Source organism: Pseudonaja textilis, chromosome 2 (assembly GCF_049901715.1).
Source record: "Pseudonaja textilis isolate UNSWEBS1 chromosome 2, rPseTex1.2, whole genome shotgun sequence".
Classification (NCBI taxonomy): domain Eukaryota; kingdom Metazoa; phylum Chordata; class Lepidosauria; order Squamata; family Elapidae; genus Pseudonaja; species Pseudonaja textilis.
Window position 1 is genome coordinate 6,001,383 of NC_141991.1, and position 14,982 is coordinate 6,016,364.

At 47.2% G+C, this 14,982-nt stretch overlaps 1 protein-coding gene across 1 annotated transcript in view; it reads left to right on the forward strand.

Moving 5' to 3' along the window:
• LOC113450950 (uncharacterized) overlaps positions 1-6,525 on the forward strand; it is a 20,968-nt gene extending 14,443 nt beyond the window's left edge. The window contains 1 exon segment of the mRNA XM_026722290.2: positions 3,879-6,525. Coding sequence (XP_026578075.2) covers positions 3,879-5,125 — 1,247 coding nt within the window. The 3' untranslated portion in view covers positions 5,126-6,525.
• Positions 6,526-14,982: the final 8,457 nt, after the last annotated feature.

Sequence of the window (14,982 nt, forward strand, 5' to 3'; positions counted from 1 at the left end):
GGAGGAGGAGAAGGCAAAGGAGGAGGAGGAGGAGGAAGAGAAGGAGGAGGAGGAGAAGGCAAGGAGGAGGAGAAGGAGGAGGAGAAGAAGAAGAGGAGGAGGAAGGAGGAGGAGGAGGAGGAAGAGAAGGAGGAGGAGAAGGCGAAGGAGGAGGAGACGGAGGAGGAGAAGGTGAAGGAGGAGGAGGACAAGGCAAAGGAGGAGTAGGAGGAGAAGGGAAAGGAGGAGGAGGAGGGAGAAGGAGGAGGAGATGGAGGAGGAGGAGTAGAAGGCGAAGGAGGAAGAGAAGGCAAAAGGAGGAGGAGGAGAAGGAGGAGCAGAAGAATTTGTAGGAGGAGAAAGAGGAGGAGATGGAGGAGGAAGATGAAAGAAGGACAAGGAGGAAAGGAGGAGGGAGGAGGAGGAGAAGGCGGAGGAGGAGGAGGAGGAGGAGGAGGAGGAGACAGAGACAGGAGGAGCAAGAAAAGGACGAGGAGGAGGAGAAGAAGATGGAGGAAGGAGGAGACGGAGGAGAAGGCAAAGGAGGAGGAGACGGAGGAGGAGGAGAAGGAAGAAGGAGAAAAAGGAGGAGGAGGAGAAGGAGGAGGAGGAGGAGACGGAGGAAGAGGAGAAGGAGGAGGAGGAGGAGGAGGAAGAGGAGAAGGCGAAGGAGGAGGAGGAAAAGGAGGAGAAGGCAAAGGAGGAGGAGGAGGAAGAGGAGAAGGAGGAGAGAGAGGAGGAGAAGGCAAAGGAGGAGGAGGAGGAAGAGGAGGAGGAGGAGAAGGAGGAAAAGGCAAAGGAGGAGGAGAAGAATTTGGAGGAGGAGGAGGAGACGGAGAAGGAGGAAGAAAAGAAGGACGAGTAGAAGAAGGGGGAAGAAGTGAAGAAGATGGAGGAGGAAGAGGAGGAGACGGAGGAGGAGGAGAAGGCAAAGAAGGAGGAGGAGGAGGATACGGAGGAGGAAGAAAAGAAGGACGACAAGAAGGAGGAGGAGACAGGAGGAGGAGGAGGAGGAGGAGAAGGAGGAGGAGGAGAGGAGGAGGAGAAGGCAAAGGAGGAGGAGGAGGAGGAGGAGGAGAAGGAGGAGGAGAAGAATTTGTAGGAGGAGAAAGAGGAGGAGATGGAGGAGGAAGAAAAGGAGGAGGAAAGGAGGAGGAGGAGGAGAAGAAGGCGAAGGAGGAGGAGGAGAATTTGTAGGAGGAGGAGGAGGAGGAAGAAAAGGACGAGGAGAAGGAGGAGGAGAGAAGGCGGAGGAAGAGGAGGAGGAGGAAGAGGAGGGGACAGAGGAGGAGAAAAGGCAAAGAAGGAGGAGGAGGAGGAGAATTTCTAGGAGAAGGAAGAGGAGGAAGAAAAGGACGGGAGAAGGAGGAGAGGAGGAGGAGGAGAATTTGTAGGAGAAGGAAGAGGAGGAAGAAAAGGACGAGGAGAAGGAGGAGGAGGAGAGAGGAGGAGGAGAAGGAGGAGGAGGAGAAGGCGGAGGAGAAGGAGGAGGAGAAGGAGGAGGAAGAGGAGGAGACAGAGGAGGAGAAGGCAAAGAAGGAGAAGAAGGAGGAGGAGGAGAATTTGTAGGAGAAGGAAGAGGAGGAAGAAAAGGAGGAGGAGAAGGAGGAGGAGAAGGAGGAGGAGGAAGAGGAGGAGGAGAAGGAGGAGGAGGAGGCAAAGAAGAGAAGAAGGAGGAGGAGGAGGAGGAGGAAGAGAAGAATTTGTAGGCGAAGGAGGAGGAGGAGACGGAGGAGGAGGAGGAGGAAGAAAAGAAGGACGAGGAGGAGAAGGAGGAGGAAGAGAAGAAGAAGAAGCCACTCCCACCTAGCCATGCCCACAGAAATGGTGGTAAAAATATTTGCATTCCCCCCCTTGAACAGTTTCCATCTATTATTCTTTGTCCGGCCTTCAGATGGCATGGACAATAGCTTGACTTGCTCCTCTCTGTGGCAGCCCCTCAGTTTTCCTGGAGAAGGCTACGCAGGTCGGTGCCTTTTTTATCCCACCTCTAAAAAGGAAAGGGGGGCAATCCCAGCGGAAGGTCTTACTTAGCACAAAGAGCAACCACCAATCACTGCCAGGAGCAGAAATAACAGGCGGGAGCGCCAAAACTATATGGGGAGAGGGGGCATAATTTTGCCAAGTCAATTTCTCCCCCTCCCCTCTGTCTTTTGTGGCACTCGCTGCCTTCACATTTTCACTTTGTACGTTGGCTTGGGAAGCACTTTTGGGTTCCAAATGGATTTGGAAATAATCGTACAGATAGAAACAGATTGTCGGTTGCAGAAAAGTGCGGATGGAATTTATTACTCTTTTAAATAAATATTGGGGTTTAGCCAACCCTGAGTTATCTCAAAAAAAGCTAAGCAAGTCAAACCTGGTTTCCTATGGGGAGGGGAGACCACCAGGAAATCCAAAAGACCAGAGATGGTATTCAGCCGGTTCTGACCAGTTCTGGAGAACCTGGAGCGGAAATTTTGGGTGGTTTGGTGAACCGGCAAATACCACCTCTGACTGGCCCCGCCACCAACCATTCTCTGCCTCCCGAGGCCCAGCTGATCGCCTAGGTCTTCTTCGGGTTGCCCTGCACAGGAGAACAGAGCTGGAAAACAGCTTAGTGGGGTGGGGAGGATGCCAGAACCCTGATAAAACTTAACAAACAAAGATAATTCACGCTTTGCTTCCAGCAAGGTTCTGTGTGCAAACACCCTTTTTATCCCATTTTCCCAGCTGCAGCTAATCAAGGGAATCAGGGCCTTTTACTCCCCCGTAACGCATGTTGCTCCCTTCTCCGTTTCTTCCTGCGTGCCCTAGGATGAAGAGGGGGTGGGCCTTGGTCTTCCTCTGAATGCCCAGCTGGAGTGTTCCCGTCCCCAGTTTCCTTCACAGCCACTGGAGCCACACTCCCACTCCCTGTCAGCTGTTCGACCACCCCCTCGGAATCAGATTCCGACAGGGGCATGGCACTGGGTTCAAACCCCTATATAGGCCTAAAGCTCATTATCTTACCATCTTATTTTTTGGAAAAAAGCCTCTCCTTTTTGGTCTTTGCCAAGCTTCATCATAAAATTGACTAAAGCATTCCCCAGATGAAAAAGCCATCATCTTGGGCCCCAAGAAAGCATATCGCATAGGCCAGGGCTCTCCAAACTTGGCAACTTTAATTACTTGTGGACTTCAACGCCCAGAATTCAACTGGTGGACTTCAACACCCAGAATTCAACTGGTGGCCTTCGATTCCCACAGCTGGCTGGAGAATTCTGGGAGTTGAAGTCCACAAGTCTTAGAGTTGCCAAGTTTGGAGACTCTTGATATAGGCCAAGGGTGTCAAACTCGACACCCGTGGTCCATATCTGGCCCACAGGGTACTTAGATCTACCCAAGGGGCCATCCTGGAAACAGCAAAGGACCGGCCCGTGGTGCCTCTGCCAGCGAAAATGGAGCTCAGGGGCTCCATTTTTGGCTGCGATGGCCTCCTGCAGCCCTCTTCCAGCTCAACATCACTCATCGAGGTTCCGTTTTCACTGGCAAAGGGCTGCAGGAGGCCGTCACGGCCCAAAATGGAGCCTGGGCGGATCTCCTGGAGCTCCGTTTTTGCTGGAAGATGGCTACAGGAGCCATCACAGCTGAAAACAGAGCCCGATAGGACCAAGCAGAGCCTCACCGAGCTTCCTTTTCACTAGCAGAGGCCTACAGGAGGCTGTCGTGGCCCAAAATGGAGCCTCAACGAGTGATGTAAAGCTGGCCACACCCACTCCTGATGAAATCGCATTTGACACCCCTGATACTGGTGAACAAGCCTAGAGTTCTCCCACATTGAAATATGAATTGAAAGTGAATTTAAAGTTCTAGTGAATAGTTTGGCAGTGTGAAGCCATTGGTTTTCCCCCCCCTTTCATCTCTTATTCCTTCTGCAGGTGAATCTTTGAGCAGCGCTGATAAAGCCGCCGATCTTCCAGAAGCTTCAGGAGAAAGCACCAGCGGGGTAGCGAAGGGGAACTCGGAGCTGAAGGATTCCCTGAACGGTGACCTGCAAGCCATTCCCAGAATTTGGCATGGAATTGAAGGGGAGCGTTCTCCAGAGAAGAACATCGGGAAGGCCCTTCCTTGTGAAGCCATTGAGCTCATCGGAGGAAGCACAGAACCGAACAGAGTCCATCAGGGGAGCAGTGAGGCTGCCGGAGGAGCAGATGATCCCTCGGATATCATCGAATTTCAGGTGACCCACACGGGGAACATGCCTTACAAATGTCCGGATTGCGGGAAGAGTTTTAATTACAGCACCAGCCTGGTTAGACACCAGAGAATCCACACCGGGGAAAAACCCTACAAATGTTTGGATTGCGGCAAATGTTTCTGCCAGAGCTCAGGCCTCACAATTCACCAGAGGATCCACGCGGGGGAGAAGGCCTACCAGTGCTTGGATTGCGGGAAGAGTTTCCGCGTGAAGTCTCACCTGATCAGGCATACCATCATCCACAAAGGGGAGAAGCCGTACAAGTGTCCGGAGTGCGGCGTCAGCTTCTGCGAACGATCGGAGCTTCGCATCCACCAGAGGATCCACACGGGAGAAAAACCATACCACTGCGCCGACTGCGGGAAGAACTTTTGCCGGAAGGCGGATCTGACGCTCCACCAGAGAATCCACACCGGGGAGATGCCTTATACGTGCTTGGAATGCGGGAAAGGGTTTCGCTGGAGCTCCAATCTCATCACGCACCAGAAAACTCACACCGGCGTGAAGCCGTTCAAATGCGCCGAGTGCGGGAAGAGTTACTACTCCAACATGAGCCTCGTCCGACATCAGCGGGTCCATACTGGAGGCACCCCGTACATCTGTTCAGACTGCGGGAAAAGTTTCTGTGACAGCACCAGCCTCACCCGGCATCAGAAGATCCACACGGGGGAGAAACCATACGTCTGCCTGGAGTGCGGGAAAAGCTTCAACCGTAACTCGAACCTCATTTCTCACCAGAGGACTCACACGGGGGCCAAGCCGTTCCTGTGTACCCATTGCGGGAAGAACTTCCGGTCAAAATCGGAACTTCACCGGCATTACACGGTTCACGCAGGAGAGAAAAATGTAAAGTTTTTGGCGGGAGACACTCTGGAGGATCCTGCTCACGAGAAAACAGCCAGTGAGCTGGGAATTAGGAATGAATAGAGGTGGCAAGGCAGGGGCATGTGGCGAAGGACAAGTAGACCGTCCAGAACAAACATGAGATTTTCAATAATTCTAGGAAATCATCCAGTTTTGGCCAGAAAGCATTTGGTGGTGGCCATGCAGCCCTTGGTAAAACGGTTGATCGTCCCAACGGCTGGTTTTCTTCCTTATTTTTCTTCCTCTACAGCAGGGGGCAGTCTCCAAAGTCGACAACTTGTGGACTTCAGCTCCCATAATTCCTCAGCCAGCTGTGGGCGTTGAAGTCCACAACTTGAATTCTGGGTGTTGGAAGTCCACAAGTTGAATTTTGGGAATTGTAGTCCTCGAGCCCGGCTGGAGAATTCTGGGAGTTGAAATCCACAAGTCTTGAAGTTGCCAAGTTTGGAGATCCCTGCTCTACAATTTTATTTTATGGAGTATGTTTTTTTTAAAAAACAAAACAAAACATGCACACTTGCCCCTCCAGTTGCTTGGGAAAACGATCTAATGTTTACATCAGGAATATTTTGCTCCTTTGATACGGAATTATGAATGTGATGATGTTTATTTTTGTACGATATTTTCAGGGAAGGGAATACATTTTTGTCTAAGGCGCTTATGTCCTTGCATAGGGATCCCTTCTGCTGGCTGACCCTTGTTAGGTTTCCTCTCTATCAAGGAGACCTTGAACAGATTTCAGATTTTTCTTTAAAAGGAAGGGGGGAATATAGCTCTTAAAACATTGGACTAAAGATTCCTTTACTTGTCTACATTGGCTAGCTAGGGGCTCATGTGGGATACCAGGTAACCTGTCCAGGATCTGTAAATCTGGTTGATAATCCCTCTTGAAGACCGAGCAGGAAACTTTACATTTTCTCGCTTGGATCTCCCTAGAGTAGTATTTTTTCAACCTTGATAGCTTTAAATTTGTGTGGACTTCAATTCCCAGAATTCCCCAGACAACAAGGGGAATTCTGGGGATTGAAGTCCACTCAACTTAAAATTGCCAAGGTCGAGAAATACGGCTCTAAGAGCCTTTGTGTGATAAATCTTAAGAGATTTGCTCTGTACATCAACAGTATATAGGAATGATAGTACCTGGCTTCTACTTTATCCACATAATGTGATTTTTTTCCCCCCTGTAGAAGTACTTAATTAAGTTATTAGGAAGGCCAAAAGAAGGCATTTAAAACATAATGGTTTAAAACAAAGTATTTGTGATTTTAGTTCTGCTCGCACGGTGGTTCCTCAGCCATCTTCTGTAGTTTTCTTTCTGAATACTTTGAGAAAAAGATATTCCCTTAGTGTATTATGCTTTGCATGGTATTTTCTAGGTTGTCACTTACTTTTTTTCCCCTTTTATAATTAAGATTTTTTTAAAACAATTAACTAAGTAAAACTCATTAAAGAGCTGTTTCTGACATTGATGCTGTTATTTAAATCATGTTTTCCCATCTGAAAAAAAAAAATGAGGTTACAGAGTTGGAAGGGACCTTGTAGGTCATCTAGTCCACCCCACCCAAGCAGGAGACCCTACTACACCATTTCTGACAAACGGCCATCCAATCTCTTCTTCAAAGCTTCCAGTGATGAAGCTCCCACAACTTCCAAAGGCAAAGCTGTTCCACTGGTTGATTGAGGATGATGAGAGAGCTTCCTATGATTTTTGGCCCAAAGAATTGGAGGATGAATTGTACTCTAATTCCAGATAGTTGTCAAAAAATACTTCTTTGGTTTTTTTAGTTGTCAGCAGAAAGGGAGTGGGGGAAAGCAGCCATTCCTTAAAGCCGTGATGGCAAATCTATGGCACACGTGTCACAGGTGGCATATAGCCATTTGTGCCGGCATGCGAGCTGCAGGCAAACTTTCCTCACAGTGCATGTGTGTGCCTCACAGCTGATTTTCGGCCAGTTTGAGGCCTTTTTCGCCCTCCCAGAGGCGTTAGGAAGGCTTTTAGCAGGCTTTTACAAGCTTTGTAGGCCGAAATCTAGCCCTGTTTCGTCACTTCTGTTTTTTTTTTCCGGAAAAACAGGAAGTGATGAAACGGGGCTAGATTTCGGCCTGCAAAGCTTGTAGAAGCCTGCAGAAGCCTTCCTCAAGCCTTTGGGAGGCCGAAAAAGGCCCCAAACTGGCCGAAAATCAGCTGTGAGGCGCAGTGCAGGTAAGGGCGATGGGGGGTGTGTGGATGTGTGTGGGGGGGATTGTGCGCATACATAGAGGACATTGGGAGGGGCGCGCTTTGCCTTCTGGGTGCTGGCACACAAGCGGGAGTGTGCAAGCGCGCACACAATTTTTGGCACAGGAGCCCAAAAAGGTTAGCCACCACTGCCTTAAAGGCTTCAGTTAATCGCTTTGACAACCGAAGCTTCTGGTGGGCAAGATTATTACTGGAGAGCATGATTGATAACTCTTGGCTATGGATGTGTCCCATTGGAGAATATACATCCAGGGCCTGGGGGGAAGACCAAGGTCAAGGGTGAAATGAATGAGTTGGCTGCAGCCGGGAAACAACGACATGTCAACTCCTAATAAATCAATCTTTTTTACTCTGAGAAATGTGGCTAGAGACTTATGATTTGAATAGGGGTGCATGTCAGATCATGGCATTAGTCCTTGGCTTACCACCATTCGTTTCGTGATCGTTCGAAATTACAACGGGATAAGTAGTCCTCAAACTGACGACCACAGTTGATTCCGGAATGTCTGTTGAGAAGGGAGGCAATTGTGAGTTTTGCCGTGTTTGATGACTTGTCTTGCTCCAGTTGTTAAGTGAATCACTGGAGTTGTTAAGTTAGCAACACGGTCGTTAAGTGAATCTGGCTTCCCCATCGACCTTGTTGGTCAGAACACTGCAATGTCAGGACTCCAGCAGCTACCTGCATTTAAATCGTGAGTCTTGAGCCAGAACTTCAAAAGGATTTATTGGGAGTTAACATGTCCGGCACTGCCTGGGTTTAGCCGACTCTGAGACACATCACTCATTGTCACCCTTGACCCTATTTCCCCCCTCCCCCTGGGTGTATCGTAATTTATATTCTCCAATGGGACACATCCCTAGCCAAGAGTCATCAATCATGTTCTCCAGTTAGAATTTTGCATGGCAGAAACAACGGTCCCCTAGTTACTATCTTTGAAAACATTTATGGAATGCACTTTCGGTTTGCAAGCTGCCTCACTGCTCCCCACTCCTTTTCTGTTGTCAACCCTATAAAGACCATAGATCAAAGATCATATTTGATGAATTGACACACAAAAGGGGAATCACATGACCCGGGGACAGTGGCCAAGCATCCGGATTTTGATCACATGGCCACGGGGACGCGGCAACCATTATAAGTGTGAAAAAATGGTCATAAGTCACTATTTTCAGTGCCACTTTGAATTGTCACTGAGTAAATGGTGGTAAGTCGAACTGCCAGACCTGAAAATAACGGCTAATCTCCAGTCTTCACACTTACGACCACTGCGGCATGCCCAGGGTCACGTGATTAAAGCTCAGGTGCTTGACAACCGGCTCATATTTATGACGGTTGCAGCATTTGAGGTCATGGGGTAGCCATTTCTGATCTTCCCAGGCTGGCTTTTGACAAGCAAAGTCAATGGAGGAAGCCGGATTGGCTTTACAATCACGATTCACTTAACAGAGTTGGAAGGGACCTTGTAGGTCATCTAGTCCAACCCCCCTGCCCAAGCAAACCCTACCCCGTTTCTGACAAATGGCAGTCCAGTCTCTTCTTGAAAGCCTCCAGTGAAGCTCCCACAACTTCCGAAGGCAACTTCTGTTTCATCGGCAGATTGCTCTCATTGTCAGAAAATTTCTCCTTATTTCCAGGTTGAATCTCTCTTTTTTCAGTTTCCATCCATTATTCCTTGTCTGGCGTTCTGGTGCTTTGGAAAATAGCTTGGCCCCCTCCTCTCTGTGGCAGCCCCTCAAACTGTCAAGTTTGAAGACCCCTGACTTAAATGACTGAAAACCATTAACAATAAAACATGATTGTTCTTTAGGTAAGTGTGGGTTTCTTTTTGAAATGCTCCTTTTCCCATCTCTCCGACAACATCATCACTCATTTTGGCCACTTATGGCAGGGGTGTCAAATCCACCCCGCGATGTGGTCGGATCTGGCCCAGCCACAGGGCCATCCTGGTCTACCCAATACAAAGAAGAAAGATCGGGCCATCCTGGCTTTGGCCCGATCTACTCAATGCAAACAGAAAACATGCCACCAGTTTGGGGAGTGGCGTTAAACTGGCCACCCAGTCGGCCATGCCCGCCCGGCCAATGGCGGGATTCAATTTCTTTTTTACTACTGGTTCTGTGGGTGTGGCTTGGTGGGCATGGCGGGAAGGTTACTACAAAATCTCCATTCCCTCCCCACCCCACTAACCTGCTTTCCAGCTCCGTTCTCCTGTGTGTGACAACAAAAGAAGGCAACCCAGCCAATCAGTTGGGACTCGGGAGGCAGAGATTAGATGTGGGCGGGGCCAGTCAGGGGTGGGATTTGCTGGTTCTCCAAACTTCTCAAAATTTCCGCTACCGGTTCTCCAGAACTGGTCAGAACCTGCTAGAATACCCACCTCTGCGCCCGGTCCCCCTGAGGTCAACCACGGCCCTGATTCTGCCCCCAGTGAAATTGAGTTTGACACCCTGCCTTCTGGGCTCCGAAATTGCACTACTTTGGAAAATGGATTAATTCAATAGCATCCCATATATTAGCAGACGGAGAAACCATGTTCTTTTTATCGCTGTATTCCTGTCAGGTTTTTCCCGCCCCCCAAGAGGATATGCTGGAATGACACTGCTTTTTTTCTTCCACCCTTTTCAGGTAGGCAGACCCATTATTTTGCACAAAAGGCTAAATTGGTTTAAATTGATAAATTTAGCATAGCAGTGCGAGATCCAGCCGCTTTAGTTGTAAACCAGTATCATGGCTCTTTATGTTTGTGTGAATCCGGGCAAGAAAGCTTTATTAGAATAGTTGTTGTTTGGGAACTGCCCAAAATTTGATATACAATGGGCAGCTCAGTCAAGTAGCCCTCGAGTTAACAACTGGTTGCTTAAAAACTGTTCAAAGTTACAATGGACCTCCCCAGAGCTATTTAGGATTTATTTTCAGAGTTACCATGGCTGCAACACACATCCTGTGGTCATGCAATTGTATTTTGGGTGCTTTGTGGCTGTTTGCAGTGTCCCAGAATCAAGCAAACATAATTTGCAACATTTTCTGCTGGTTTCTGGTGTTTATTTCTGGGTTTTCACACCCACCCACACACCCCACCATCTGAGGAAATAGATTTGCATGACAGTCATGGTGATGGTTTAACTGTCGTAACAATCATAAACAGATTTAGTAGTTTAAAATTCTTTTGGCCTGTTTCACAAGTGGTGGGAAACTAACTAATCGTTGTATTATCCAGCATACAGCTAGGGAGGACATTATATATGTTAGTCTTTTTTTAAAGATACTTTTTAATGTTTTGTTTGCTGTATTTTTTTCTTCTTTTGTCCACCTTTTAAATATATATATATGTATATGTGTGTGTGTGTGTGTGTGTGTGTCTTTGGTTATTCAGGTTTTCTCCCGCGTAAGATTGGAAGTATCTAGGCAACGTTTCGATGAAGTCTCATTCATCATCTTCAGGCTTGTGTCTTCGGCTCTGTGCTTCTTCTTTCCATCACTCTGAGAAGCACAGAGCCGAAGACACAAGCCTGAAGATGATGAATGAGATTTCATCGAAACGTTGCCTAGATACTTCCAATCTTACGCGGGAGAAAACCCAAATAACCAAAGATCCACATACTAATACCCGCGAGAACCTCAGAAAACACACACACACACACACATATATATGGTGTTTTCTGTTTTAACGTTTGCTGAATAAACTAAAATTTGAGAAAATCCATCATTAAAAAAAGAGTCATAATATCAGAGCTAATTAATTGTGTGATGCCTCAACATATGACAAGTGGTGACTTACCACCAGAATTCCAGGTTCAATTCCCATAATACGTTGAGGGTTATCAGTATAAATGTTTTAAACAAAACAATGAATCACTAGAATAGGGGTGTCCGACCCATGAAGTGCTTAGATTTGGCCCATGGAAATAGCAAAGGACCGGCCTGCGGTGCCTTTGCCAGAGAAAACTGAGCTTGGGGGGCTGTGCACAGCTCTCTCGGGCTCAGTTTTCGGCCGTGACAGCCTCCTGCAGCCCTCAGCCAGCAAAAACAACTTGGCGCCTACTCCAAGCTGTTTTCGCTGGTGGAGGGCTAGCAAAACAAACTAAAAACAAAACAAAAGGAGAAATGTTTCCCCTTTTGCATTTGAGCATGCAAGAAGGGATGGGAAAGGAGAAAGGAAAACAGGAAAGACGAAGGGAAGATGGAAAGGAAAAATAAGGGAAGAGGGGAAGGAAGAGGAGAGAATAAAGAAGGAAGGAAAAAGGGAAGGAAGGAAGATTATAATGGGGGTGAGGGAGGGTGTCAGCTTTGGAAGCCATGTTCCATGCTGCTGCATAGTCTGAGAAAATGGGAGGGGGTGGGGGTGATTTCAGTTGAGTAGTTCTAAGTAGACAAAATTAAATTCTTTTGTTAGTTCAAGGTGTATTAAGTGTGGCGCAGGATGAAAGAAAGATCTTACTCTGGGACGGATCGTGATTGGTCCATGTGATGTGATAACGGCAAAAAGGGGATGGATTGTAGTTTGGGACATTGTGGGAAGTCCGGGAAACTTTTAGTTTCGAGATTCCACAGATGTGCCAGGTGCTCTTCTAATAAAGGTATTTGGGGGATATGTTTGTCTCTATTGTGGTTAGCCAGCAGCAGGTGTGGACGGCTGAGGAGAGCGAGGACTCAGACGAGGGGCCAGGACCATTAGGGAGTGGACTGCTGCCTTCAGAGATTGTGGGGGCTAGCAGCAGCGATGAGGAGGTTCCTGAGGAGCCTGTGCCAAGTGCGTGTGCACGCAGGATTGCTCATAGGAGAGAGCAGTTACAGCAGCATGGGTGACTCGGGAGTAAGGCTGCAAGGTAATGGCCCCTCCTTCAAAAGCTGTGAAGCTAATGTTCTTTGCAGAAGGCAAAGACGTTTTAAAACTACAGCCTCGTGGACATTCCAGTATCCTGAAGGATTGTATTTGAAGATTTTTATTTTGCAAATCATTTCTTGTCTGTTATCTTTTTGCCAAGTCTCACACCATTTGGCAAGGCTTGTGCTTATCCCATCTAATTATTTTGTAAGGTTTCTGTTCTTTTTGAATTGCGTTTGATTTATTGGAAAAGGGCGTGGGTCAGTCTCGGAGTTACTCATTGGAACGGAGGTTTGCTGGAACGCTGACAGCGGGTTTGAGGGAAGACAGGTGCAGAGGTTGGTATTCAGCAGGTTCTGACCAGTTCTGGAGAACTGGTAGTGGAAATTTTGAGTAGTTCGGAGAACCGGCAAATATCACCTCCTGACTGGAGATTTTACAGTATCCTTCCCCTGTCACGCCCACCAAGCCACGCCTACAGAACCGGTAGTAAAAAAAAAAATTGAATCCCACCATTGCAGAGTGACGTTGACACAAGTGACACAAGTGAGGTTGAGCTGGCCATGCCCACCCCAGCCACACCCCCGGCCCACCAAGGTTAAACACAACCCTGATGCAGCCCTCAATGAAATCAAGTTTGACACCCCTGGCCTCGAATGAAAGCTTACCTTACTGAGCAAATTTATGGTTGCATTTAGATTTCAATCCTGATTCAGTTCTCTAAAAATATTAAAACCATGGCAACCATCTTAGGGGGGTTTGAATGGCATTTGAAAAGTTCTATTTTGGCTTCCCTGAGGTAAATGTGGATGAGGTTTTGTTTTTGTTTTTATTTTACAAACAGTGATGTCTGTCTGGGCAGGTCACAAGCACTCAACACTTAAAAAGTTTTGTATAGATATATATTTTATTATCATTTTTTCATACTTACAAGAAATGTACGAAGAAGTTAACACTTCTTTCATTTTGGCAATGTGTAAAGAAGATTTTTCTTTCCTATTTTGCAGGGTGGGTGGGGGCATGGCAATGGGAGTTTTGTATTAGTTGCATATTGTTCTTTCTTTGCAGAAAGACAAGGCGGTATAACTTACGCGGAAGCTTTTGTCCTTTTCTCGAACGTTTGTAAAAAAACAAAATTATCCGTTTCCGAGTCTCCCACTTCTACAGCTGTCCCATTTCTGTCCCACACAGCATTTTAGAAACACTTTATTCAAAGTAACGGACGCAAAACGACCCTTCTTAAAAGGCCGGTGTCTAAGGTAAGTTCAGGAAAAGTAAAATAATTCTAATGGAGAAAACACTCCAGTCTGAACTGCTTTTCCTACACTTTCATTTTTCAGTATTTCTTTGAATTCTCCTTCACGGTCGTTTGCTTCCAACGTCCATTTTGTTCTTAAACTCGCTTCCTTCCAGCGTCCATTTTGTTCTTAAAGTCGCTTCCTTCCAGCGTCCATTTTGTTCTTAAAGTCGCTTCCTTCCAGCGTCCATTTTGTTCTTAAAGTCGCTTCCTTCCAGTGTCCATTTTGTTCTTAAAGTCGCTTCCTTCCGGTGTCCATTTTGTTCTTAAATGGATTGGTCGTTTCCACTTCAAACATCTACTCCAAAGGCATGTCAATATCATGAGCGTTGCCAGAATCCCTACTCTTAATGTTCCCTTTCTTTTTTATCAATTCCCTCCCTCCCCCTATTATTCATATTTTGCTGCCTACGAAGACCATGGTTCTTTTCTCTTTGGTTGTTGCCTGGTGGACAGTTGGAAGAGCATTATCCTTACCAAGACATGGTCTACCTTTCCATGTTAAAAACAGTTTTTTTTAATATCCTGGAAAGGACCAAAAAAGGCTTAGTAGTGGTGCCACTTCCCAAATGGAAGGCCTCTTTCCCCATTGGTAAAGGAGGAAGGACATTTTCGCTCAATACATCTCTTGTCTCAACGTCTTCTGCACCGATTCTAAGATGCCTGACCAAAAACACCTGAAAATCCACCGAGTGTTGCCAACGAAGTATTTTTGTGGCTTTTCTCCTGGCCTGATCCTACTACCTCCATTTTTCCCTTTTTATAGGAGCTTAGGGAAGTCCCAGGCTTGGGCAGTCTTTCCATTTTTCAAGATTGTGAAAAAAGAATTCACTCAGAGCGCGGGACAGGAATGTCTCCATGAAGATGACTCAAACTGAATCCCTTTTTAAAAAAGCAAAACAAAACAAAAGGCAGCAGATAAGGTGACTGGAAAGACGTGGTCAACCTCAGATCTAGACCAAGGGGGTCAAACTCAAGAACCACGCCCTGGAAAGAGCAAAGGACCAGCCTGCGGTGCCTCTGCCAATGAAAACGGAGTTTGGGGAGGGTCGTATGGCCTCCGAGCTCCATTTTCACTGGCAGAGAGCTAGCAAAACAAAACAAGCCAAAGGAAAATGTTTCCCCTTTTGCATTTGAGCATGCAAGAAGGGACAGGAAAGGAGAAAGGGAAAGAGGAAAGAGAAACAGAAAGAAGGAAAATGGGAAGAGAGCAAGGAAGGAAAAAGAAGGAAAGAGAGGAAGAAGAATGAAGAGGGAAGGAAAAAGAAGAAGGAAGGAAAGGAGGGAAGGAAGGAAAGGAAGGGAGGGAGGAAAGGGAAGGAAGGAGAGGAAGGAAGGAAGGAAGGAAGGAAGGAAGGAAGGAAGAAGGAAGGGAAGGAAGAAAGGAAAAAGGAAGGAAAGGAAGGGAGGGAGGAAGGAAGGAAGGAGGGAAAAAAGGAGGGAAGGAAGGAAGGAAGGAAGGAAGGGAAGGGAAGGAAGAAAGGAAAAAGGGAAGGAAAGGAAGGGAGGGAGGGAAGGGAAGGAAGGAGGGAAGGAAAGGAAGGAAGGAAGGAAAGGA